At 38.3% G+C, this 25,327-nt stretch overlaps 2 protein-coding genes across 2 annotated transcripts in view; both read right to left on the bottom strand.

Annotated features, from left to right (window-relative positions):
- Nucleotides 1-9,119, bottom strand: part of il10rb (interleukin 10 receptor, beta) — a 30,359-nt gene extending 21,240 nt beyond the window's left edge. The window contains exon 1 of the mRNA XM_062431870.1: nucleotides 8,984-9,119. Within this exon, the coding sequence (XP_062287854.1) occupies nucleotides 8,984-9,038 (55 nt within the window). The 5' untranslated portion in view covers nucleotides 9,039-9,119. The remainder of the gene's footprint in view (nucleotides 1-8,983) is intronic.
- A 4,940-nt stretch (nucleotides 9,120-14,059) lies between these two features.
- LOC133993039 (interleukin-10 receptor subunit beta-like) lies at nucleotides 14,060-24,664 on the bottom strand. The gene is made up of 7 exons (XM_062431878.1): nucleotides 24,538-24,664; nucleotides 22,218-22,341; nucleotides 20,077-20,246; nucleotides 18,586-18,740; nucleotides 18,030-18,177; nucleotides 16,622-16,767; nucleotides 14,060-15,832 (listed from the first exon to the last, which is right to left on the bottom strand). The coding sequence occupies exons 1-7, from the start codon at nucleotides 24,593-24,595 to the stop codon at nucleotides 15,653-15,655; spliced, it is 981 nt and encodes a 326-aa protein (XP_062287862.1). The 5' UTR covers nucleotides 24,596-24,664; the 3' UTR covers nucleotides 14,060-15,652.
- Nucleotides 24,665-25,327: the final 663 nt, after the last annotated feature.

The raw sequence follows: 25,327 nt of genomic DNA, 5'->3' as shown, positions 1-25,327 counted from the left end.
CTGTTCACTTGTAAATGAGTCAGTAACAAAATAAAACATACATGGACAATGGGAGTCATCAGGATGCAAAATGTTCTTATGTTGAAGATTAAAGGCGTTTTTTTGTCTGATTAGTTCACACGTCAATCATTTTATTGAGCTGTGTTTTTTTGCCATGAGTACTTTGGCACAGAATGTGGATATTACACGGCAATGTTTCTTTCAGGTTTTCACACAACGAAAAAAACCATGAACTCATCACAAAGCGTATTCTGCTCAGATAGCGGTTGATTGCAAAGGCCAACGAGGGAAGGTTGAATAACCCGCTGTATGTGTTATTTACTTTATCTACATTCATCAATCAGCTTCCAGTCTATCTGTGAGCCTGTTTCACTGCAGGCAGACAGGTAGACTCACTCACTACTCTGGACGGAGAAATAAAAACCAAATCAATCAATATATTGATTCACAAACACTGATTTCTTTCAATGGCCCTGACATGCAAACTATTTTGGTTCAGTAAACTTCTGTCTGTCAGTCAGCCTGGTGAAGGCAGTCTGTCCACAGGTTTGTTGACAGAGACACTGAATACAGGTCGGAGTCAGTGTGGGACGATAGAAATTTCTCCTCTTTTGTTGAATGAGGAGCATCTCCGTCCACAGAGGCAGCCGAAGCAAAGCTGTCACAAGTATTTTGTGTTTTTGTGTTGGTATTTGTCTCTCCTCTGGTGTGTAAAGGCCTTAAGGGTTAGGACTAAACAGTACGTCCAAGTTTTATCAATATTAATAGTAATATTAATAGGGCTGTAATCTCCCAGTCGACTAGTTGATTTATTGGTCGATATGTTCTGGCTCGACCAAAATTCTGATTGGTCGATTTTTTGCCGTGTTAATTTCATCAGGTGGAAAGCACTAATTGCTAATGGGGGTGTTTTCAGAGCACCCCTGTTTCACAGGTAACAGTCTGTCTTCAGAACACCCCCCCTTGTTTTCACTTTTTTTGGATTAGTCCAACCCACTGGAGACAGATTGAGGAGAGTAGAAGGCCTTGGTCTGGTGGTTTGCTGAATGTGTATTTAATTGTGAGCGTTTCATTTACAGTCAGTCCTCCTCTACCATGTCAAAGACATCGGCAGTGTGGCAGCATTTTACAAAAATAGATAACGGACGCCCGCAAATGAGACGTAATCTCCCGGAATCTGGAGTGAACGAGCAAGAGCCGCACCAGAGAGTGACAGCGCGCGACAGTCTTTCTCTGTGTTTCTTCACTCATGAGTTTTTATGTTGTATGTATCACAATTGGAGGACCTTTATCGGTTTTATTTGCTTCTCCTTCACATTTCTCTTTAGTTAATGATTGTTCTCTTTTTATAATATCGATGTTCTGCTTGTGTTATGTATAATTATTGTATTTTGTTTTCTTTTGTGTGCAATAACAAAAAAAGGCTTCCTGAACCAGCTGGGAACTACAGTTGTTATCATTCAAACAAGACTAATCAGTGCTTTTAATGGGACTGTTTCAGCTGTTGATGAATCCATGTTTGGTATAGTGAGTATTTCGGACAGCTGGATGGTGTGTTTGGGTCTGAATCACAATAAACTACTGTGTGTGTGTGTGTGTGTGTGTGTGTGTGTGTGTGTGTTCATAGTAATGAAGTGCAACAGTGAGCTTGTTTTGAACAGATTTCAGACACACATATATATATATATTATAATATAATATAATCAGGTTTTAGATACACACACACAAACAAACATTTCTTATTGTACTTATTGGTAAGATCCATTCCTCGTTGGTCTTTTTATGGGTCGGGCTGAAAATGAGACACACGTATATATATATATCGAATGTCACAAGACTTTTGCACGTTTTACAATAGCAGCGGTGACATTTGTGGTTTTAAAAGACGTAAGACATGCAAACACAGTGGTGTGAGGTTTAGATCACAACAGGAACTGAGTCTTTTCTATTGCGACACTCACACTGAGAAACACAGGTGTTTTCTGGTGTTTGGACGATGGGGACGCATTTATTCAGGAGTGATTTAAATGGCTTTCATGCAGTTTAACACGGGTGTTATACGACTTAAAATATGAGTCTGAACTGCTTTTACTTTACTTCATGATGTGTGTTTTTATATTTGCTGTTTTGCGCTGTTATTTTGAAATAATAGTAATAAAAATAGGCACAGTTTTTGCAGACTGTAGCGTCATTTCTTTGATGCTCATAAAGAACAAGAACAAACAGATAAATGGAGAACAAAAAGGGAAAACAAAAGGGAGGAAGTGAACTCAGACAGAGGAGGAAAAAGACAACACTGAATAATTTTGGCTCTCTGGAGGATTAAAGGACATTTTATCGTCTGTACTGAAGGAACATTGTTAACTCAAGTGATTCAACAGCACCTGTACATTCAAAACAGGGGAAAACTACAAAAAAGAGAAAAAATAGATGAAAGACTAGAAGTTTCGAAACACTGAACGCATGACAAAAACAGGAAGTATTTGGGGGGGTTTGTGGGAGCAGAGTGACTCCTCTCTCTCTGCTCGTGAGGGGTTTTTATATGATTGTGTGTCTCAGGTTTTCAGGTCTCAGTGGACTCCTTTTTGGATTTTGGGCTGATGAGGTTTCACAATAGTTTCCGCACTGATTCAGTCCTTCATTTCCATTTCTTGTGCAATTCTATTTTTTTGCTGTTTTTCTGTCTGCCCTTCACCATTTTTCTTCAAATTATTCAACACTAAATTAAACTGTAATGGTTTCATTTGCACCCTCCTTACGTGACTCAGAACTAAATGAGAAAACACCCCATTACGAATAAACACATCTAAGCATGTTTGTTTTGGCACATGCCTCCCAAAGTCTTACAGCTCATATACAGTCAATCTGAGTTTTTGAGGATTACAGTGGTTCATTGTAGAGACTAAACCGAGACTTTCAACAAGTCTGGTTCAAAAGTTTTCATCAGAAAGACGACGACAACTCATCAGCTTTGAAGTTAATATATTAACCTTTGTGCCTCACTAAGGACATTTTTGGTTTTTCATTTTTTATTTTCTTGAATATTTGGGCTGTGTTCATCCATATACTGTAGCATCAAATTCTCCAAGGATATTCCTTTTATTTCAATCAATCACTTATAATAGCTCTATATTACACTGTATTGACAAAATTGTTCCTCTAAGACTCTTAGGGACAAAAACGTCCCCATTAAAACTACTTCATTTGACCCCCTCTGCCAAAATATATGACTCTTTCATGCATTCCCGTAATCTTGTTTCCCAAGCTTCAAAATTGTAGTTTTTTATTTTTTATTTTCACCAGATAATGTCATTTAGCATTTTTAATCTGACACTGCAGATAAAACTAATAATATTGCATCAAAACCAATGTTGTTGTTAATCACTGACAGACTGTGAGAGAGCAGTGAATCAAGTGTTGGCTCCTTTCACATCACATACAGCTTTAAAAAATGTTTTATTTTTTTATTTACCAGCTAACAATGAGTTGAAACTCTCTATAAAGCTTCATAAAGCCGAGAGGAGCTGCAGAGTCTCTGATAATATTCTGTAGGTTCATCATTAAGACACACAAACACATTACACACTGACAGTGAAGACAGTTAATATAAATATACATCTGCATGAAAAATAAGGTCTGCCATATATAAATGAAACACTACAGTGACTAAATTCATACAAATAACTGACTCACATTCGCTCCACGCGCTTCAAATAGAGTCTGAAAACAAGCTTTACAATTTTGGCATTAAAAAAAGTTTTGGTTAGTGATGAAAACTTAAACACCTCATTAAACACTGATCTGTCACTGACTTAACTGACTGAAACTAGGTGTAGATATATCTCTTCCTTTAGCCCTGCAGGTACAGATTTCAGAGCGGTGATTCACTAGGGCTGGGTCAAAGATGATGATACCAGTACTAATCCAAGTACCTTTAAAGTAATACTGATACCAACTGAGTACTTCATTAGATACCCATTAACACATTTATGTCGGTCTGTTATGCCTGTATCCGGTGTAACAGGCGTGTAGTGTAGACACACTTTAGAGTGTTTAGGTGGCATCTTGGCTGCTGAACTGCTAAGCGCGCTAACTCAAATTCACCACGACTTCACCACCACAGACGGGTTGTAGCTGCTGTGGCAGTGGGCCAATCACATGTCACATTAAATCCAAAGACGCTTGCTGTTGATTGGCTGTGAGCAAATCCATACAAATAGTCATATTTTCTAGCTCTGGGTGCTAAAAATATCGATTGCAGGTATCGTTTGACAAGAGACGTTTCCATACTACTTGGTACCCTAAAAAAGGTATCGAGTACTGATACCCAGCACAATCTGAGACTAAAGATCAATCAGGTGATGATTAAAAGCAGCTGTACATGACGTTAAAAGCTCAATTTCATGAAATTGATATAAATCAGTTAATCTAGCAGAGAACAAAGACGTATTGCTAATCTAAGCCTTCTTTTAAAAACTTAATATTATTTATGTAAATCTACTTTATGCTTTCAAACTCTGACATATAATCATCTTTGTATGAGATCCATCATGGGAAGGATCGCTCTCTTTATCTGACATCTGCTCCCTTCAGACAGGGACTAAAGCAAGTCATAAGCTGTTCACCATCTACCTCGTCATAGAAACCCTTTTACAGTCGCTTTCTAGGATTTAAGGCAAAACAAGGTGGAAACAGCTGAGAAAACATCTTCAGATCATAACATCACTCCTACTTCATTTTAACTCCAAGGACAGGAAGCGTTCAGCTGCAGGATAAAGGTCCCTACTTAAAAATGTAAAAAACCCGGGTGAACCTCGTCCACAGTAAATCACATGATACTGAATAGAGGAAATAAAACAAGCATGCCACTCATTTCTTTTTAAAAACACATTTCCTCAAGGCTTCAGCAGAAATATGTTTCTCAGAGAAGCACTTCGTTGGCTGCTGATCTTTGACCTGTTAGAGACTGAATATCACTGCTAATTTACATATATTAGAAACAGACTTTGATTAACAAAACATGATGCTCGTTCTCTTAAGAAAATTCAAGGCCCTAAATTTATTTTCTCATCATGTCTTCCACAGTCTTACAGCAAGAGAACGAAACTAGGTAATGTTGGTGATATGTGTGTGTTGGTAAAAAAAACTGAGGAACAAACTCAAGAGGAAGCAGGAGCTATTATTAGCTGACAAAGTAGCTGCTGGAGGCAAAACTCTGTGTTTTGTTTCAGTCAGGTGACTGCTGGTTAATGTAAAAGGTTAGAAAAAGTTGAAGAACAGTTTCCCAAAGCCAAAGGTGACGTCTTCATATGTCCAGTTTTGTCCCTAATCCAAACATTTTCATCATAAAGAACTAAAAAAAAAAAAACCCACAAAAAGTCACATTTAAGCAGCTGGTTTTATAGGATTTGGACATTTTTCCTAAAAAAATGACTGAAGACAATCAATCAATTATCAAAATAGATGCCAATTAAGTTTTCTTGACTAATCATTGAAGCTTTACTGATTATATTCTCAAAACAGCCAAATAATGGGTGCATAAAATGTAAAAAAAAAAAAAAAAAAAAAATGGTGGTAAATGCCCAAAACACCAAACATATTCAATACACTTTCACATAAAACAAAGAAAAGCAGCAAATCCTCACAGCTGAGATGTCTGAACTTTGGTAATGTTTGGTACTTTTGCCTAAAAAAAGAGGCAGACTGATGAGGGATTGTATTGTTCCACCTTGTAAGATCACTGCCTGCCTCGGGATTCAGAGTGATTCAAAGTAATTGTATTCTGGGTATTTCAGGGGATACATTTCACAAATTATTTTTAACTTTAAAAATACCCAGAAGATGATTACAAGAAGGCAAAAAACTGCTTCTGATGTGATTTCTGTGCACATAATGCTTTTATCTACTGTACATCTTGTGTGGTTAAACTAACTGCAACTGAAGAGTATTTTCATTACTGATTAGTCATCAAAATATTTTCTAAATTAATCTTAAGTGTTAATAGAAAAGAGAAATTGCCAATCATATCTCTGAAGTCCGAGCTGCTGCCATCATACTGTTTGTTTCATTTGACCAATGATCCCAAACCCCTGTTATATTTATTTAATTTAACTGGAGTGTTATGTGTTCTCATGAGCCATTTATAACCTACTGTAACAGTCTTAATTGGGTATCTTAATCAAACACATGCTGATTCCCAGTCCTCTAATGATATATTAGGGGATTTGATGCTAAAAAGACTGTAAATGTGTCAGATATCACTTGATATGACTAACTCAGACTGCTGAAGCTGAATAGAAGCTTCACATCTACTTTAAATGACTGTGTGAACACACTGTGATACAGTCCTCCATCACTGAACACTGGAAGTACATTAGAAGGAGATCTTTTAATAGTCAGTATGAACAGGAGGAATGCTATTCAGTTTACTATCAAAGAAGACAGAGAAAAAGCAGAAAATCCTCATAATTGAGAGGCAGGTGTGATACAATTAGTTTGGCATTGATCGATTAGCAAAATAAATGCATGAATAACACACTGAATAACATTTCCCACAACAGGTTTTTACCCCACGTTGTCTAACATCCCTTTCAGACCAAGCTCCAACCAGGTTTTATTCCCGCCTCGATTCTGCGTCTGAAAGGGTCGACCCTGCTCGCGTGACCCACCTCTCCACCAGGGTTGATTTCAGTGTGAACGGCGCACCTGGCATCCTAACAAATTAATCTTATCGGTCACAGATGAAAGTGCATAATCGTGACGCAGTTACAGGCGACCTTTGCACCTAAACAAAAAGGTGCCAAGCAAGAATGTTTAAAAATAGAACAGTGAACGTGAACCTTGATTAACAAGCTGGGAAATCTGGAAAGATTGGGAGGTATGGGTGTTCCTCACCGTGTGTGGCGAAGGAAGAGATAGTTCAGCTTGCAGGTCATTGTGAGGTATCCAACCCTGGTCAACCAACCCTGATCAGACCATATTCAACCAACCCTGGTCTGACCCTGGTCAACCAACCCTGGTCTGACCCTGGTCAACCAACCCTGGTCCAACTCTGGTCCAACCCTGGTCTAACCCTGGTCAACCAACCCTGGTCAACCAACCCTGGTCCAACTCTGGTCCAACCCTGGTCTAACCCTGGTCAACCAACCCTGGTCTGACCCTGGTCAACCAACCCTGGTCCAACTCTGGTCCAACCCTGGTCAACCAACCCTGGCCCGACCCTGGTCAACCAACCGTGGTCCGACCCTGGACAACCAACCCTGGTCAACTAAGCCTGATCCGACCCTGGCCCTTGGTCTGAAAGTAGTATTCAAGGACAGGTTGACCCTTTTTCAAGTGTGTCTTAAACCAGCAATCAGGTGTCTTTCAATATTCAGTGATGTAGGCCAAAATCCACAGTGTGTCCACACAGTCATTTAAAAGTAGATGTGAAGCTTCTATTCAGCTTCAGCAGTCTGAGTTAGTCATATCAAGCGATATCTGACACATTTACAGTCTTTTTAGCATCAAATCCCCTAATATATCATTAGAGGACTGGGAATCAGTATGTACTTGATTAAGATACCCGATTAAGACTGATTAACACATTTCACTCCAGTTAATTTAAATATACATAATGCACTGTGATAAAGGTGACACTATTTCATTGTGTTTGGAAATGAGGTAAGGTGAAATCTTTTTGGGTGGAGGTTAAAAAAGTAATACAAAAAAAAGATTATCTCAAAAGATATTCCAATGGACCCTGGACTTTTAATTTTAGGCCTACTCCCAAAACACCACACGTAGGCCAATGAATGAGTAATGATGGAAGATTGATCACAACTGACTAAGAATATTTACCTATCACATTATGATAGGTAATGTTAACAACTGTCTCTTTAGAAGAGAGCGATGTATGAAAAGGGAAAGTGGAAATGTTTGTGAAGGTTTTGGGACCGTTTATTGCCAGCATGGTTAATCTGAGCTCATCAGGTAAACATTTGAATACACAGAGGACTAGATCCACAGTCCTCCTTCTGTGTAAACATGTATTTAAAAGTTGATCTGAAGCTAATATGAAGCTTCAGCCGTCTGAATGAGTCAAATCTTCATTTTCTATGTTTCAACGTCAGTGTTGTCATCAGTGTTTTTAGTGCCAAAGTCTTTTTGTTACTATACTTCCACCACAGCTCAACAGGGAAACACTAAGAGGGAATTTGATGCATAAACAGACTGTAAATGTGTCTGATATCCACTTAATATTAAAGCACATTTGCAGGATGATCTTTTAATAGTCAGTATGAACAGGAGGAATGATTACAGCAAGAAAAACTGCTTTAATGTTCATTTGGGCCCTTGACTGTTGAAAGACACACACACACACACACACACACACACACACACACACACACACACACACACACACACACACACACACACACACAAATGTGGAAAAATTATGAACCAATCCTTTAAGCATTCAATCCCAAAACCTTTTGACTCATTTCGAAACCTGACTCATCCAGCTGAGAATATCTTGGCTCAGTAAAACTTTCGGTTTTGACAATGTTTTGTATATTTGTGCACGTCCTGCTTGTTTTTTTGTTTTTGTTTTGGCAGCTACCATTTTTTGGGGTATCTGAATGTTAACATCAGCAGCCTGTGTGTGTGTGTGTGTGTGTGTGTGTGTGTGTGTGTGTGTGTGTGTGTGTGTGTGTGTGTGTGTGTGTGTGTGTGTGTGTGTGTGTGTGTGTGTGTGTGTGTCTTCTCACTAACAAGACACTAACCTAAATATTCAAACACATGTAAGGGTTAAACAGTGGAGACATTAAGCTGTTAACATGCAATACAACATTTATTGCTGTGCGGAAAATCAGGCCTGCACGTTAAATAAGCTCAGTGTGGTACAGTTAGTATGTTCACATTTAGCCGTAGCTCGTTAAAACCACCGACACAGCATCAAAAACACGCACAAATCTGACGTTAACGGTAAATAAACACTTACCGGCGCCGATGAGGAGGCACATAGAGAGAAGAAAGAGGTAAAACACAGCAGACATGGTTGATATTTCCTTCAGCGGTGTTGACAGTGAACCTTTACACCGTCAGTTCACTTCCTCATGTACTCATCGGCGAGGCTCTGCTCGGAGAGACTCGGCTCGGCTCGGGTTCACTCGGATGTGTTCGTGACGTCAGCGCCGGCTACAGAATTCAGATCCGATGGCGCTTTCAAAATAAGAGTATAACACAGCGTCTGAAGCAGGAGGGTCAAACGTGAGGCCCGTGGGCCAGAACCGGCCCGCCAAGGGTCCAATCCGGTCCACTTTCATTCCTGTCATCCATGTCATAAATACAGAAAAATATTTATGTAACAAAAAAAGACTATACACCACTCTTATTTTTATTTTAATGTGTCATTTTTAGTTGTGAGAAATTATAAGAGGAATCAAGGCCTCTTCAAACTTCTGCCCTCTGGCAGTAGATACAGGGTCCTGAAGAGCCGCACAAACCGGCTCAAAAAGACTTTCTATCCCTGGGCCATCAGGCCCCAGAACAGTTAACCACCCACCCCCACCCCCAGCACCTCTACTGGGCCATCATGCTCCTGAACAGTTAACCACCCACCCCCACCCCCAGCACCTCTACTGGGCTATCAGGCTCCTGAACAGTTAACCACCCCCACCCCCAGCACCTCTACTTGGCTATCAGGCTCCTGAACAGTTAACCACCCACCACCCCCAGCACCTCTACTGGGCCATCAGGCTCCTGAACAGTTAACCACCCACCCCCACCCCCACCCCCAGCACCTCTACTGGGCTATCAGGCTCCTGAACAGTTAACCACCCACCCCCACCCCCAGCACCTCTACTGGGCTATCAGGCTCCTGAACAGTTAACCACCAACCCCCACCCCCAGCACCTCTACTGGGCTATCAGGCTCCTGAACAGTTAACCACCCACCCCACCCCCAGCACCTCTTCTGGGCCATCAGGCTCCTGAACAGTTAACCACCCACCCCCACCCCGAGCACCTCTACTGGGCTATCAGGCTCCTGAACAGTTAACCACCCACCACCCCCAGCACCTATACTGGGCTATCAGGCTCCTGAACAGTTAAACACCCACCCCCACCCCCAGCACCTCTACTGGGCTATCAGGCTCCTGAACAGTTAACCACCCACCCCCACCCCCAGCACCTCTACTGGGCTATCAGGCTCCTGAACAGTTAACCACCCACCCCACCCCCACCCCCAGCACCTCTACTGGGCCATCAGGCTCCTGAACAGTTAACCACCCACCCCCACCCCCAGCACCTCTACTGGGCTATCAGGCTCCTGAACAGTTAACCACCCACCCCCACCCCCAGCACCTCTACTGGGCTATCAGGCTCCTGAACAGTTAACCACCAACCCCCACCCCCAGCACCTCTACTGGGCTATCAGGCTCCTGAACAGTTAACCACCCACCCCCACCCCCAGCACCTCTACTGGGCTATCAGGCTCCTGAACAGTTAACCACCCACCCCCCACCCCCATTACTTCTACTCAGCACCTTTTATACAGTACAGTATTCAACACCTACCTCAGGTTACATAGGCATAAGTGCAATATGGGCAATAGACTGTGACTGTGTGTTTGTGTGTGTGTGTGTGTGTGTGTGTGTGTGTAAATAGCTTTTGAAGTAGTTCATTGTTCTTATGTATAATAGTTACATTTATTTAGACTTCTTTATTTTTATTCTGACTTTATTTTGCACAATTTTTTATTTTGTATTTTGACTATTTTGCACTACGGGAAGAGACCCCGTACCAATCTCGTTGTGACACCTGTTGTACAATGACAATAAAGGATATTCTATTCTATTCTTATATAATTATATATGATTATATACAGTCTGTGGTGAAGATCACAGCATCAGTTTTAGTTTGAAAGCACACTGATGATTCTTCTGATGTTACGTCTGCAGCTTGATGCAGTTTGAGTGTTGAAGGCTGACAGACAAACATTATTCACTCTACAGGGAAAGTTTTATTTACTCAGCTTATAAAAGAAGATGATATTTGAACATTAATTCTCTGAGATTCTCCACAGCTGATGGTTTGGTTGTAACCAAAGCTCCGCAAACAAAGTGAGGAAGCTGCTTTCATGGTTGAGACACCAAAACTGTGTAACATCCTTCCCATGTACGTCAAACGGGCAACCTCTGTGGACAACAGCCTAAAACATACCTTTACTTTACTTACTTTCCCCTTTTAAATGTATTCTAACTTGTATCCCTTCTTACCTGTTTTAATGTTTTAATGTTTTAATGTTTTAATGTTTTAATGTTTTAATGTTTTAATGTTTTAATGTTTTAATGTTTTAATGTTTTTATTTTATTTCATTTCATTTCATTTTCAACCCATGCTTTAACCCATTTTAACTAGCTGTACTTGTTTGTTCTTGTTTTAATGCTTTAAATGCACTTTGAGCTGCATTTTATCTCTGAAAGGTGCAATATAAATACGGTTATAATTATTATTATCATTATTATTATTATTTATTAGCTTTAAAACTAAATTAGGTCAGAAAAGCTGCAATTCTCACTAATTTAACAGTTTTAAACAGGCTGTTGTTGTAAATAAAAGCTATTTTATCTCAGTATGAGGCCATATGGATGATGGTGAGGTGATTGGTTCTCACACTGTCTGTGTGGTCCTTAATATAGATGAGTGTTTGTAATATAACAAAATAACAAAACTGATTTTTGGGGATTAATTTGCTCAAACTTGAAGCCAAATGAAGACAGATGACTGCTGAATCAGCATCAATGAATCAGAAATGGTCAGTTCTGTGTTTTTAAAAGTTACCGAGGTCAACAACCTTTTAACATCTAGAAGAAAACATCGTGTGAATGAGCTCAGTGTTCGTGCCTGTATTCAAAGACCTGTTAATCCTTTTATAGCAGGGATGGTCAACATGTCAGTTTGTGTACATTTGGATTACAAATTGCACCCTTATAAATATTTACCAGAGCAGTTATTCATCAAGATACAGGCGTGAATTTGTTAATTTTTATCTATTTTTTTAAAGCATAAAACAACGTTGAAAAGAACAAAAAAGAAATGTTAATGTGTGATATAAGATGGAAAACAAAAATAGTAATTATTGAAAATAGTTTTTTTAAATTTTATTAAAAAGTACATAATAAAAGTAGCAGGCTCATCATTATAGAGACAGGAGGGGCTGCATAAAGGACCAGTATATATATATATGTTACCTGGAAATCATGCCAAGATATTCCAGTAGAGCCCCCAATATAAATATAGAGCTGTACATGTGCAGAATATGTGCTTTTTTAACAGATTTCTCTCAGTTTTTCCAGTGTATATTGTTCCACACAGTTAGCTGATAGAGTAACTTACATGTAGGATAATAATTCAATAGTTTCTGTAAGTATAACCTGAGTGCTTGTGTTCAGTCTGCTTCAGGTTGGTAGGGGGATGGTTATGTCCAGTCATGTGCCGCATAATGATAAGGTAAATGATCTCTATCTCAATTAAAGTAAAGGCCCTTTTGTGTAAATCAGACAGTTTACAGGATAATTATAAAACCATGTTGATATTATTCATATTTACATTCTTCATATTAGCTTCAGATAAAGTTTTAAATACATATTTAAACAGAAAAAGGCTCCCATCCCTTATATTATAAGTGCATTATGAAGAGATATGAAGGAAACCCATCATTTAAAGCTTTATTATCAGATATGTAGATTTCATTTATGACTCTTGTAACTAATTCATTCATTCTTTGTTAACTGTGATTTTCCGGCCTTATGGAAGTTTCAAGTCTCTCTCAATAAGATTACCTGATTACATGAAGTTGAAATGATAATGATATAAGCAAAGACACTATGTCTACATTATTACACCAGAGAGAAAGTTACTTCAGTACTTGCAGTGTAATCACTGACCTAATTACATTACTCTTCCTGTTAGAGGAAAAACGTCACACAATTACATCACTTTTTGAGCTTCCGCCAACACCAGTAGCATTTACTGTAATAATTAACCAGTCACACCTGTTTTCCCTGAGAGACTAGTTACATTTTTCACTCATAAAAAGGAATGTGCTCACAGGTGAGGAGCTGCGGTTCAGTTCAGGGTTAACAAGAGCAATAGAAAATGAATCAAAGCCTCTTTTATTCTTAGTTTGTCTTCTTTAAGTTGGGTTATTTAGACGTGAACATTGCGGGCACAGTCCTGCCTCGTGTTAAACATACACAGTATATGGAAATGAATGTTGATGCAGTTTCATATTAATTAATTATCTAATAGTCTAATGCTTGGCTGAGGAATCGTTACTGGTTGCAGATTGCCACCATGTGGTGTACTGTATGAGTGTTGGTAAGATGAGCAATTCAAAAATATCTTTAAAAATAGTTTTAAAAGCAGCATCAGGTTTGTTAAAATGTACATTTACTATTTTTGTTGGTTTTATATCATTTGAAATGACATTTGAACCATTTTTTAACCAAAAGTAAGACTGAATGCTCCTGAAAATGTCAAATGGTGTAACCACAAAAGAATGATACATATTATATATTTTATCACCTACAGTGTATTTAAGTGGACTTATACTAATAATGACTTCATTTAAAACATGTAAATGTTTCCTGATCTCCATGGTTACCAGAGTAAATGTAATATTTAGAACAATTGTATTCCATTACCTTTATTTAATATAAAGTTATAATGTAAGATCATGCTAAACTAGTTGATATGTGTGCAAGTTATTCATATGTTTATTTTCACATTTTAACCCCTTTAAATTTGACTAAATTACATGGACACAAAAAACATAATTGACCCATACACACTATTATATATCTATCTATATATTATATATATGAGACTTTATCTGACGCTTGCTAAGAAAAAAAAAGTGATTGAAATATGATATAAATGTTGTTCATTGGAGTAGAATGTGCACTCATCTTCTTCATCATCTTCACTTAAGTTGAAAGAAAATGTGGAAAATTGATAGTTTAATAAGTTATGTTTGCCGTTTGCTTTATGACACAATGACACCAAACCGACTGTCATGTTCAAAAAATGTATTTATTTAAGTTCAACTGAGTAAAACTCTGAGGTGGACGTTGTGTTACTTTGCAGCTGCCTTGTTTCCACTCTGAGCACTGAACTCTTAATTATGTACCTTCAACATTATCTTCAATTAGCACCAGTGAGGATGAATATACCTTTAATAAATGTGCTGGCAGTTAATAGAAAGCAGAAATAGCATCGATGGCACTCACTGGTAAACACACACATACATATACATATATATAAAACATTGTAATATATGTACAAGGATCTCACTGTTTTGGTGATTTTGTTGAGAAATCTGTCCAGGAGATCCAAGAAAAGTGGTTCTAAAGTGAAAATATAGTCTAAAAGTTCTCAAATCTAAAGAAAACACTTTTCAACATACTATATCATCTTATAACAGTCAGTTTTCTTGTACCGTTTTCAGCCATAAATCTCTGCTTCATGAAATATATTAATTTTTTTTAATCAAAGCTTTGGGGGCCATCAAAACTTCTGCTAGCCTGGGACACTTCTTCAACCCGGGAGCACAGAAGATCTTTACAATCACCACAGTTTTAAAGTGGAAACCCAAAGATTAGTGTCACCAAGTCAGTATCTGACCACAAGTGGAATATGGTCACAGTCTCCCCTTTCTCTTCCTGAGTTATGGCGATCAATAATGGCCAGAAAAGGGTGTTTTTTTGCAGAACATTGTGTAGTCAATCTTTGACCTTTACGATATAAAACATCATACCCAGACATTTATCCTGACAGACATTTATGTGAACTTTGTGATATTGAGCATATGAATTGTTGAGTTATGGCCAAAAAAACGTGTATTGCAGGATCAAAGTGACCTTTAAACGCCAAATTTGAATCAGTTCATGAGCCCGAGTGGACGTTTGTGCCGAGGTATCGCTTTCAACCCGAAAACATGGCGACACTTCATCCGGACTGTGGAGGTCTGACGTTACTTCTGTCCCAACGCCTGCGTCAGAACCAATTTCATACATGTTGTTTTTTTGTGTTTTTTTTTTTTTTTTCAATGAAAAACTTCCACAATCATGAACCCAAACTTTCACTCTCAGTGTGAAAGTGCTCGGTCCTACTCACAGACAGACATCGCAGTCATGTTGTCAGAGTAGGCATCTGGAATCGTCTAGATAATATTGTCAGTCTATATTTCAGTTTCAGTACACAGTAAAGGAATGGTGGACATGTCTAGGCAGCTTAAATACGTTAGTGTGGGAAGCTCTGGTTGGGTGTGCCATACAGTATGTCTTCAGTAGAGTAAGTACAGTATGTGGTAATACTGCAAGCAACAATAGAGATGTACAACAGATAATTAACACCTCCAGAATAAGGTAAACATTCTGTACACACATCTACACCTCTCTGTGGCTCTGCTGTACAATAACTTCACAGTAACACGAGACTGCTGCAGAATTTACAGCATTAAAACTCGAAAAAATCGAGCAAAGCGCCGTCATTTCACTTTTTCTCAGCGTCCCTGAATGATAGCGGCCTGCAGATCAGCTCTTCTTCATTTCTTCTGTGCTTTTCAGTCTTTTTTTCTCTCTTTCTTTGCTTTTTATCTCTGCATCTCAGCAGCCTGACGTCACAGGCTGCTGTCTGCTGCAGTTAGTCCCTGCTGCCTCAAGAGGGCGCCCTTCCTCCACAGTCTTGCCGTCTGGGATGATGCTGACCTGGTGGTAGACCTCCTCAGGTGGATGGGAGTTGCGCATAGCCAAGTACATGGGTGAGTTGGGGGGTTCCAGCAAATACTACAGGGTGGAGAAGGAGGTTAAGAGATTCAGGTTTGTGTTGAATTCACTTTTCTTCCTCTTCTTCTTTCAGTGCACATTTCTTGCCATGTGCACAAAGAGGTTGAAGAGGTAAGTCAAACATTCGAATCATTTCAAACAATCTTTAAGGGTCAGTGACAAATAAGGGTTGGCAAGATGAGCAATTCAAAAATATCTTAAAACTAGTTTTAAAAGCAGCATCAGGTTTGTTAAAATGTACATTTAGTATTTTTGTTGGTTTTATATCATTTGAAATGACATTTGTACCATTTTTGACCAAAAGTAAGATTGAATGCTCCTGAAAATGTCAAATGGTGTAACCACAAAATAATGATAAATATTACATATTTTATCACCTACAGTGTATTTAAGTGGACTTATACTAATAATGACTTCATTAAAAACATGTAAATGTTTCCTGATCTCCATGGTAACCCAGAGTAAATGTAATATTAAGAACAATTGTATTCCATTACCTTTATTTAATATAAAAGTTATAATGTAAGATCATGCCAAACTAGTTGATATGGTGTTTTATTGACAATTTACTGTTTTTAAGCAAGTTGAATTATTTGGTACAAAGTTTTATGGTTACACCACTTAGACATTTTTGCCATAATCCTCTAATATATTCTCTCTAAATGGATTAAAAGAATGTTTGCAAGTTATTCATACGTTTATTTTCATATTTTAACCCTTTAAATATAAACTAAACCACATGGACACTAAAAAACCCTCATTGAACCATATACACATGAGCATACACACCTCTTTAAAGTGCTGAGGTAGCGTATCTTTTGGGCAGAGAAAGTTGTATATCATTTTCCGATACACCACTGCGACCACCACCAGAGACACCGTCATGGCCATGGCGACGAATGTCACCACTGCTGCCACCCATGGAGGTTCCTCATCTGCAGAACAACCAGACCAAGAACACCAAGTTTCAATTAACATGTTTTAACCTTAACTTACTACTACTTTTAATTTGTAGTACCGGTGGTTTCCAACCTTTTTGTCTTTTGACGTCTTACAAAAAGCAGTGTGAAGTCGGCTCACATTTCAGATGTCTATGAGTTGTTAACAGCTCCACCAAATACTGATTTTTCCCTCTAAACTTCTCACAAGCTTTCATACTCGTACATGTTTAATACATCACTCATAATACTGCAGTACTTTTACTGTAATACTGCATACTACATCGCTCATAATACTGCAGTGCTTTTACTGTAATACTGCATACTACATCACTCATAATACTGCAGTACTTTTACTGTAATACTGCATACTACATCACTCATAATACTGCAGTACTTTTACTGTAATACTGCATACTACATCGCTCATAATACTGCAGTACTTTTACTGTAATACTGCATACTACATCACTATAATACTGCAGTACTTTTACTGTAATACTGCATACTGCATCACTCATAATACTGCAGTACTTTTACTGTAATACTGCATAATACATCACTCATAATACTGCAGTACTTTTAAGTAAGACTTTTTCTTGTAATGGAGTATTTTTAAGATCTGAATACTTCTTACATCACTGTCAGTTTTATGGCAGTTCATTTAAATAGTTGTACAGATATTTCAGTCTGAACCAAAGTGCTGAGCTGACTGAGTGAATGTGGGTAGAAATCTGTTCACTCTTTCATGACTGGCAGATCAAATTTCCAGCAACGATCTCAGATCACAACTTGCAGCAAGATGAGAGTTCAGAATACAGCACACAGAGAGTTGCATTAAGAAGTCCACCGAATCTAAAATGAGCAACAGTTTTATAATCTCAGGTGAACTCCTTCCCGCTCTAAGAATCAGTCCATTGTTCTTTGTTCAACTAAGGCAAGACTGGGAGGTGTCGACTTATCAGCGCTCAGGGTCAGTGCCTGAGTGTGTTGCCTGGTCAGCAGACCAATTTCACACACTAGCTATTAGGAAAAGAAGAGCGAGAAATACATTGTATACACAATTAGATCCGGACACACAGTTCTATGTTTTTGTTACCTTTTAGGCCGGAAAAACAATTAAATTGACATGCAGAGAGTACATTTTGTGATTCTCCTTTCAAAAGACTATAGTGGATTTAAATTTTTCCATTACAATTTACTGTGAATAACTCACTAAAAGTCCTTAAAATACTTTATTGTTAACAGAGGACTCTTACCATCAGTGGTGCTCTCACAGATAGCAGTGCTGGGCTCGCTGAATTTAGGGTCCCTATTTGTGTCGATTTGGACTTGGACGCAGTACTTGGTCCAGGGAACCAGATCATTCAGAACCACCCGGTTCTGCTCTAGGTTGCTGATTATGGTCTGTAGAAAACATAAAGGGAGATGGTCAGGTGTGTGGTTCAGTGGTATGCAGATAATCTTATCCTCCATAAACGGATGATAAGAGTCTGTAATTTAATTACACATTTTTTCTCAGTAACTGTGACGGATTACACTTATATTTATTTCCTCATTAAATTACATAATGCCGTTACATGTAACTAGTTACCCCCCAACACTGTTGATATTGTATAGCCTGCATTACTGTGACTTGGGTTTTTATATTGGCACAGTCCATCAGATCAGCAGCTATTTGAACAGTTTGTTAGGTAATATTAATGACTTCCTCTTGGTGGTTTTTACTGACCTCACATTACATAACAAACTTGTCAAACACTTCAAAGACGCACTATGACAGGTTTTTTTGTTGTTGTTATTCAATGGTCCCACCTTTTCCTCCTCGCCCTCCTTCCAGTAGGTGATGTTGTAGGTGGCTCTGACGTACACGCTCCTGAGGGACGAAGTCGCGAACACCGGGTCAGTGATGCTGACTTCGATGGTGGCCCCGCTGGAGAAGAGAGAGACGTTGGGCGAACCGATGACGGCTGAGGAAGAACAGAAGCAGAAGGATGGAGATTAGAAATGAGTAACTGATGGTATGATTCCGCTGTGGACGGAGCACATGTGAATATTCTATCTAATGCTCGAATGTATTTTTTGCTGATTTTGTACAGATTTTATGGGAAATGATGGTGGTCAGTATGAAAAGACAAATAGCTCAGTTGCCATCAAAATTTAACGCTAGTCCACGGCCATCCTGCAAATATTCAGAGTCGGTTTATTAAACTTTTAAAAACTTTTAACTTTATTTAAGATTATAAATCTGTGCCATTAAACCATTTCAGAAAAAGTATTTAAGAGAACCTATTACACTCATTTCCAACTCTTTATTGTCTTATTTATTCTCCAGCCCCTAAGCCCAGTGGGCGCTTCACTGCTGTCAATGAAAAGCTTTTAAGTAGATAACGTGAGACTTTCATTATGAAGAATCTACAGGAAGCGAAACACAGCCGAGCTATGATAAAGAGCCAAACAGTAAAGCTACAAGAGGAACCTGTTAAATTACACTTTGACATTTCACCTGTTTTTCATATAAAGATTAGAGCAGCTTTAACTGATTTCTTGTTTTACTAATCAATTATCTTTCCTATAATTATCAGTGCCATGTCTTGAATCTCTTCTTCTGTACTCTCACTTCTTAATATTTTGAGTGCATTCACACTGAGAAGTATGAAAACATGCAGCACTATGAGAAAACAGAATGTATTGTGTTTGATTTGAGACAACACTGACCTGTGTCTGTGCTACACAAATAAGTACAGAGTGTACTGACCAGGCGGGGAGTTCCGGTCCCCTGAATGATGCCAACGCAGAAGTAACTTAGAACTGCATTCTATCAAAAGGCCACCAGGGGGCGACCGTTTTAGTGTCAAAAGGACTTCCGTCTCTATACAAGTCAATGGAGAATTCACCAACTTCTCACTTGATTTCTAACCTCAGTAAACGTTTTCAAAATGTGTTTATGGTCTCAATCGCTAGTTTAAAGCCTTCTTCAATGCAGTATGATGTTCATTTGGGACATTTTGGCCTCCCTGATTTTATATGTGACGATAAAGCAGGGTATGCATTAGGGCGTGGCTACGTCGTGATTGACAGGTTGATTGGTTCACAGGTTCAGGAGGGCGCCTCATGCTCCTCCTGATGGCTTCCAAGCAGCAGTCCACAAACCAATGGGTGACGTCACGGATGTTACGTCCATTTTATATTGTTTACATACAACAACTACATGGTTGGAAATACATTACTAGTGAGGTAGCAGCCATTGAAGTCTCTGCCAAATTCTCATATCTGCACTCAAATTCAGTGTGTGTGTGGACTCACTTATTTTGTCCAAGAAAGTCTGGTTAGTCTCCACCCAGGGGGAGATCTCGTCCCCCGCCTGCGCCCGCACTTGGCTCGTATACTTCCCGTACGCGTAGACGTGGCTCTTAAAGTCACATTTAGGGGTGGAGACGTTGGTACAGACCTCTGTGTAAGTCGTCTTTATAGTCCTGGGGCATGGGGGGAGGACACAGTGCTGGTATTAGTGATATCAGTGTGTTTGTGATAACAGTGTGCAAAAAGAAAACCTGAAACATGAAGGGGTAAAGTAGGGTAACCAGAGACACCTTCATCTTTCTTTCATTTGAAAACCAAAACTTCTTAAAATACCTTCATTTAATAAAGCCCTTATTTACTGAGGATTTACTAAGGATGATTATGGGGTACATAATCCCTTAATTATCAATATAAGGAGTCATTAAGGGGTTCTTAAAATGCAAAAACTATTAACATTAAATAAAAAAAAACCGTAACTAACCCTTAATTCAATTTTTTCCCCTGGTGTGCAGGAAAAATGATCACTTAGCAGAAAATGGACAGTGCCAGCTGTAACCAGAAACCCAGTGTAGAAGCCAAAAGAACGAAAAAAGGGAAGAGAAAGAAGCGGCTGCAAAGTCCCGTGAATAAAGTCGTATTTGTCGTCACTTACTGATCCGTGTGGCGAGACGGTGTGTGTGTGTGTGTGTGGGGGGGGGGTCAGTGAGCGTCAGTGCCCAGGGGCCCCTGGGGGTACTAATCAAGCCTTGTTCATCCCTCTCTTAATTTGAAAACCAAAACTGGTTACTAAATTGAGAATAGTCATAAGTCATCACAGCTGACGAGCAGAAGAGGAACAATGAGGTCAGCTTTCAGTCAGCAGTGTAACGATGAGCTGTGATAAACGGTGGTTTGTGATTAAGTCACAGTCTCAGGTTGCCCGGCAATAACCGCCTAGTGTTACCGAGTGTTTGTCAGTTAGTGAACATCTCAAACCCCTCGACACACACCAACCACTTCTTTTTCCAGTGGTGATAATGAACGTTGCAGAAATGTACTGACACATGACACAAGTAGCAACACATCAGCAAGCAAATGATGTGTCTGATCACAGCACTTACAGTAAAGAGAAATGGATTAGCATGAAAGATAAAGCAGATAAAATGTTAAGAAATCATTAGTAAATGGTTTGTTAAAATGTACATTTAGTATTTTTGTTGGTTTTATAAAATTTGAAATGACATTTGCACCATTTTTTACCAAAAGTAAGACTGAATGCTCCTGAAAATGTCAAATGGTGTAACCACAAAAGAATGATAGATATTACATATTTTATCACCTACAGTGTATTTAAGTGGATTTATACTAATAATGACTTCATTTAAAACATGTAAATGTTTCCTGATCTCCATGGTAACCCAGAATAAATGTAATATTTAGAACAATTGTATTCCATTACCTTTATTTAATATAAAAGTTATAATGTAAGATCATGCCAAACTAGTTGATATGGTGTTTTATTGACAATTTACTGTTTTTAAGCAAGTTGAATTATTTGGTACAAAGTTTTTATGGTTACACCACTTAGACATTTTTGCCATAATCCTCTAATATATTCTCTCAAAATGGATTAAAAGCAGTAATTTGATGCTGGGTCCACAAAAAAAGAATGTGTGCAAGTTATTCATATGTTTATTTTCATATTTTAACCCTTTAAATATAAACTAAACCACATGGACACAAAAACACATAATTGACCTAAATGCAGTTTGAATAGCTGACTTTCATCTTGCCAAATAGTGACCCCACATTGATGTATGGGAATTTATGTTATAACTAATTTACAATAATTAATTAATGGTTTATGAAGTGTTTATGATCTAATTAATAAGGATAGTCTTACTGTTAAAGTGGTACCAAGAAAACAATGATTTTTGACTTTCAATACATGCTGACGTCAATCAAAGGTTTGGACACACTTTCCCATTCACATCAATGAGAAAGTGTTTCCAAACTTTTGACTGGTACTGTACGTCCCTGTGGATTGGACCAAAGATCAATGGTATTATTAAAGTTCATAATGAAAAGAAGCTGCCATCGCAGTAATCAGCCGTTGCGTTGATAACACACACTAAACAAAAGGAGAGATTGTGTGTTTGACTCACTTGTACTGGACGGTGTAGACCAGACCTTCGGGTGCCTCTTCAGGTGGATCCCACAGCAGCACCAGGTCCATGTTGAAGGAGGTGTGGCGGACATTTCTGGGTGGGTTGAGGACTCCTGAAACCACTGCGTCCATAAAGCAGAGTGACACACAGTTAGCATCAAGCACCGTAACAGAAACTGACTATTGAGTAACTGTATATCTGGAGGTTTTCTAATGTATAAACCCATAATAATTATAATAATAGCTACTGCTCATGTCAAAGATCACAGAACAATCTGCCGGGTGATTTTTGTGAAAAATCTTACATATATTTCCACTCAAGCTTCAAAAACCCTTTTTTTCCTAGTTCAATAAATGTGAATTAAATCGAAATGTGAAATCCTGTTGTCCTTAAGGTCAGGTTTGACTGGGCGGGGAGCTCCGGTCCTCTGAAATGAGGCCGTAATTTAAAGTAAAACTGCATTCTATCAAAAGGCCACCAGGGGGCGACTGTTTTGGTGTCAAAATGACTTCCGTCTCTATACAAGTCAATGGAGAATTCACCAACTTCTCATTTGATTTCTAACCTCAGTAAACGTTTTCAAAATGTGTTTATGGTCTCAATCGCTAGTTTAAAGCCTTCTTCACCTGACATTTTCAAGATGGCGCTGCTCAGATCCGATACTATTGGCCTCCGAGCAGCAGTCCACAAACCAATGGGTGACGTCACAGATGTTACGTCCATTTTATATACAGTCTATGGGTTTGACCTGTTTTAAAAAAATATATATTTTATATCAGAAATGTGGATTTATTTCATCTAATTGCCTATAAATTGCACAGATGGTTCCAGTAATATATTCTTTGCAAGTATAATCATCATTACTTTCGCTGAATTGGGTGATAATTTGTAGTTTATGCTTATTAAATGGGGTCAATGACGTTTTCTTTTGTTGTTGTTTTCTGTCCATGTGGTTTATTCAAATTTCAAATGACATAAAACCAACAACAGTCAAGTCAACCCAGGTCAGTTTTGACCCAGGAGGACATCAGCTGTGATTAAATGCTGTCGTTCAAATATTTGAAATGGTTTCAAAACTGTATCCGGACTAAACTTTGTGACATATACCAGTTTGTTATAATCCATCAATATATTTTCCTCTGATCTTAAATTTAGTTTAAATAATTCATTCATTTCTGTTTTTTTTTTAGCACAAACATAAAGTATAATCTCATTTATATGACGCCTATTGACCATAATTTCCAGACATATGTGTAGAGTTGGAGTGAAGTTGGCTAAAAAAAAGGTCTAACTCAGAATTGGGTGATGATTTATACTTGACCCAGGAGGACAAGGTTAAGTTCTGAGTCACTTTTAACCAGCTCCATGCTTTAAATAGTCATCTGGTGTCTTTACCAACACCTGAGACCAATATCTTTCTCCTTCTCTTCAGACACGTCACTGTTAGTTAGTTTCCTTTATCTCAAACTACTGCACAGTCAAATCACACAAACATCATGTGGCACAAAAGTTTATATTATCTCAGGAATAAAAACTAGAGCTGAAAAATAATCTATTAATCATTATTAGTGTCATTTTTAAAGCAGAAAATAAAAACAATCTTCATGTTATTTGTGAGGATTTGCTGCTATTGTTAGTTTTATATTAAATTAAATCTGTTAGTTATCTGGGACATTTGATGACATCAGCTCAAGCTTTATAGGAAACTATGACAGATATTTAAAAAACCAAAGGATTAATCATATTGAAACTAATTACGAGTTGCTGCCATAGAGAAGACAGTACATACATAACCTTTATACTTTTTTTTATATACTAAAATATATATGTTGTGTTGTAGGAGTAAATAATATAATGCTTCTACAGTAACTCCAGGTGCTGCTATCTCTATGATCGTTATCTTGGTGTCAAAGTTCACACTTTACACTCTACAGTATATCACTTAGATCCACCTGCTCTTATTAATCTGACTTTACTGTAATATATATTTATATATCTCACTTTTTTTGAATATATTTTCAATCAAGCCTCAAAAACACTTTCTTTGTTCTTTGTTCTCAGTTCAATCAATGTGAATTGAACCATAATGTGAAGAACAGTGAAAGACTCCAGAGTTACTTTAAACCAACAGCTTCATGTTTTTAAGGACTTTTCTGGCGTTAACTTTGTAAAATATATACGAGTATAGTTCCTTATAATCTCCAGTATGAGTAATAATATCCACACTAACACACACACACGCGCGCGCGCGCACACGCTGTTCACACTCCGCTCGATTATTAACAAACAGGAATTAAAGATTAAAGACATGAATTACCTCTGGATCCGCATAGTGTTGAAAAAGTCAGTATGAAGGCACAAATAGTGGCTGACATGTTCCTCTGAAGCTCCTCTCCTGTGTGTGTGTGTCTGTGTGTGTGTGTCTGTGTGTGTGTCTGTGTCTGTGTGAGTGTGTTGCGTGTATTGAATGTGTATTTCCTGGTAGTCCTCACCAACAGGAGGCGGGGAAGTCCGCAAAAAACGAAACTCAACTCTGCGCAGAAACGTCGTCTGACAGGTTTCCAGGAACCAGGCTGGTGTTTTTACAGTACGCGCTGAGAGGTTTGTTTGACTGTCTGGATTTTACTGTGCTCAATATTTTTACATTTTAATTATCATCACATTTAATTCATGAAGTTTACTACTGCTGTAGTACTTGTAAAAACGTAAAAATACTCCTACACGTTAAAGTCCAGCATGAAAAACAGTAAAAGTACTGCAGTATTATGAGTGATGTAGTATGCAGTATTACAGTAAAAGTACTGCAGTATTATGAGTGATGTAGTATGCAGTATTACAGTAAAAGTACTGCAGTATTATGAGTGATGTAGTATGCAGTATTACAGTAAAAGTACTGCAGTATTATGAGTGATGTAGTATGCAGTATTACAGTAAAAGTACTGCAGTATTATGAGTGATGTAGTATACAGTATTACAGTAAAAGTACTGCAGTATTATGAGCGATGTAGTATGCAGTATTACAGTAAAAGTACTGCAGTATTATGAGTGATGTAGTATGCAGTATTACAGTAAAAGTACTGCAGTATTATAGTGATGTAGTATGCAGT

This window comes from Scomber scombrus, chromosome 13 (genome assembly GCF_963691925.1).
Source record: "Scomber scombrus chromosome 13, fScoSco1.1, whole genome shotgun sequence".
Taxonomy (NCBI): Eukaryota; Metazoa; Chordata; class Actinopteri; order Scombriformes; family Scombridae; genus Scomber; species Scomber scombrus.
Note: the sequence above shows the minus strand (reverse complement) of the source record. Positions and strands in the feature narration are given on the sequence as shown.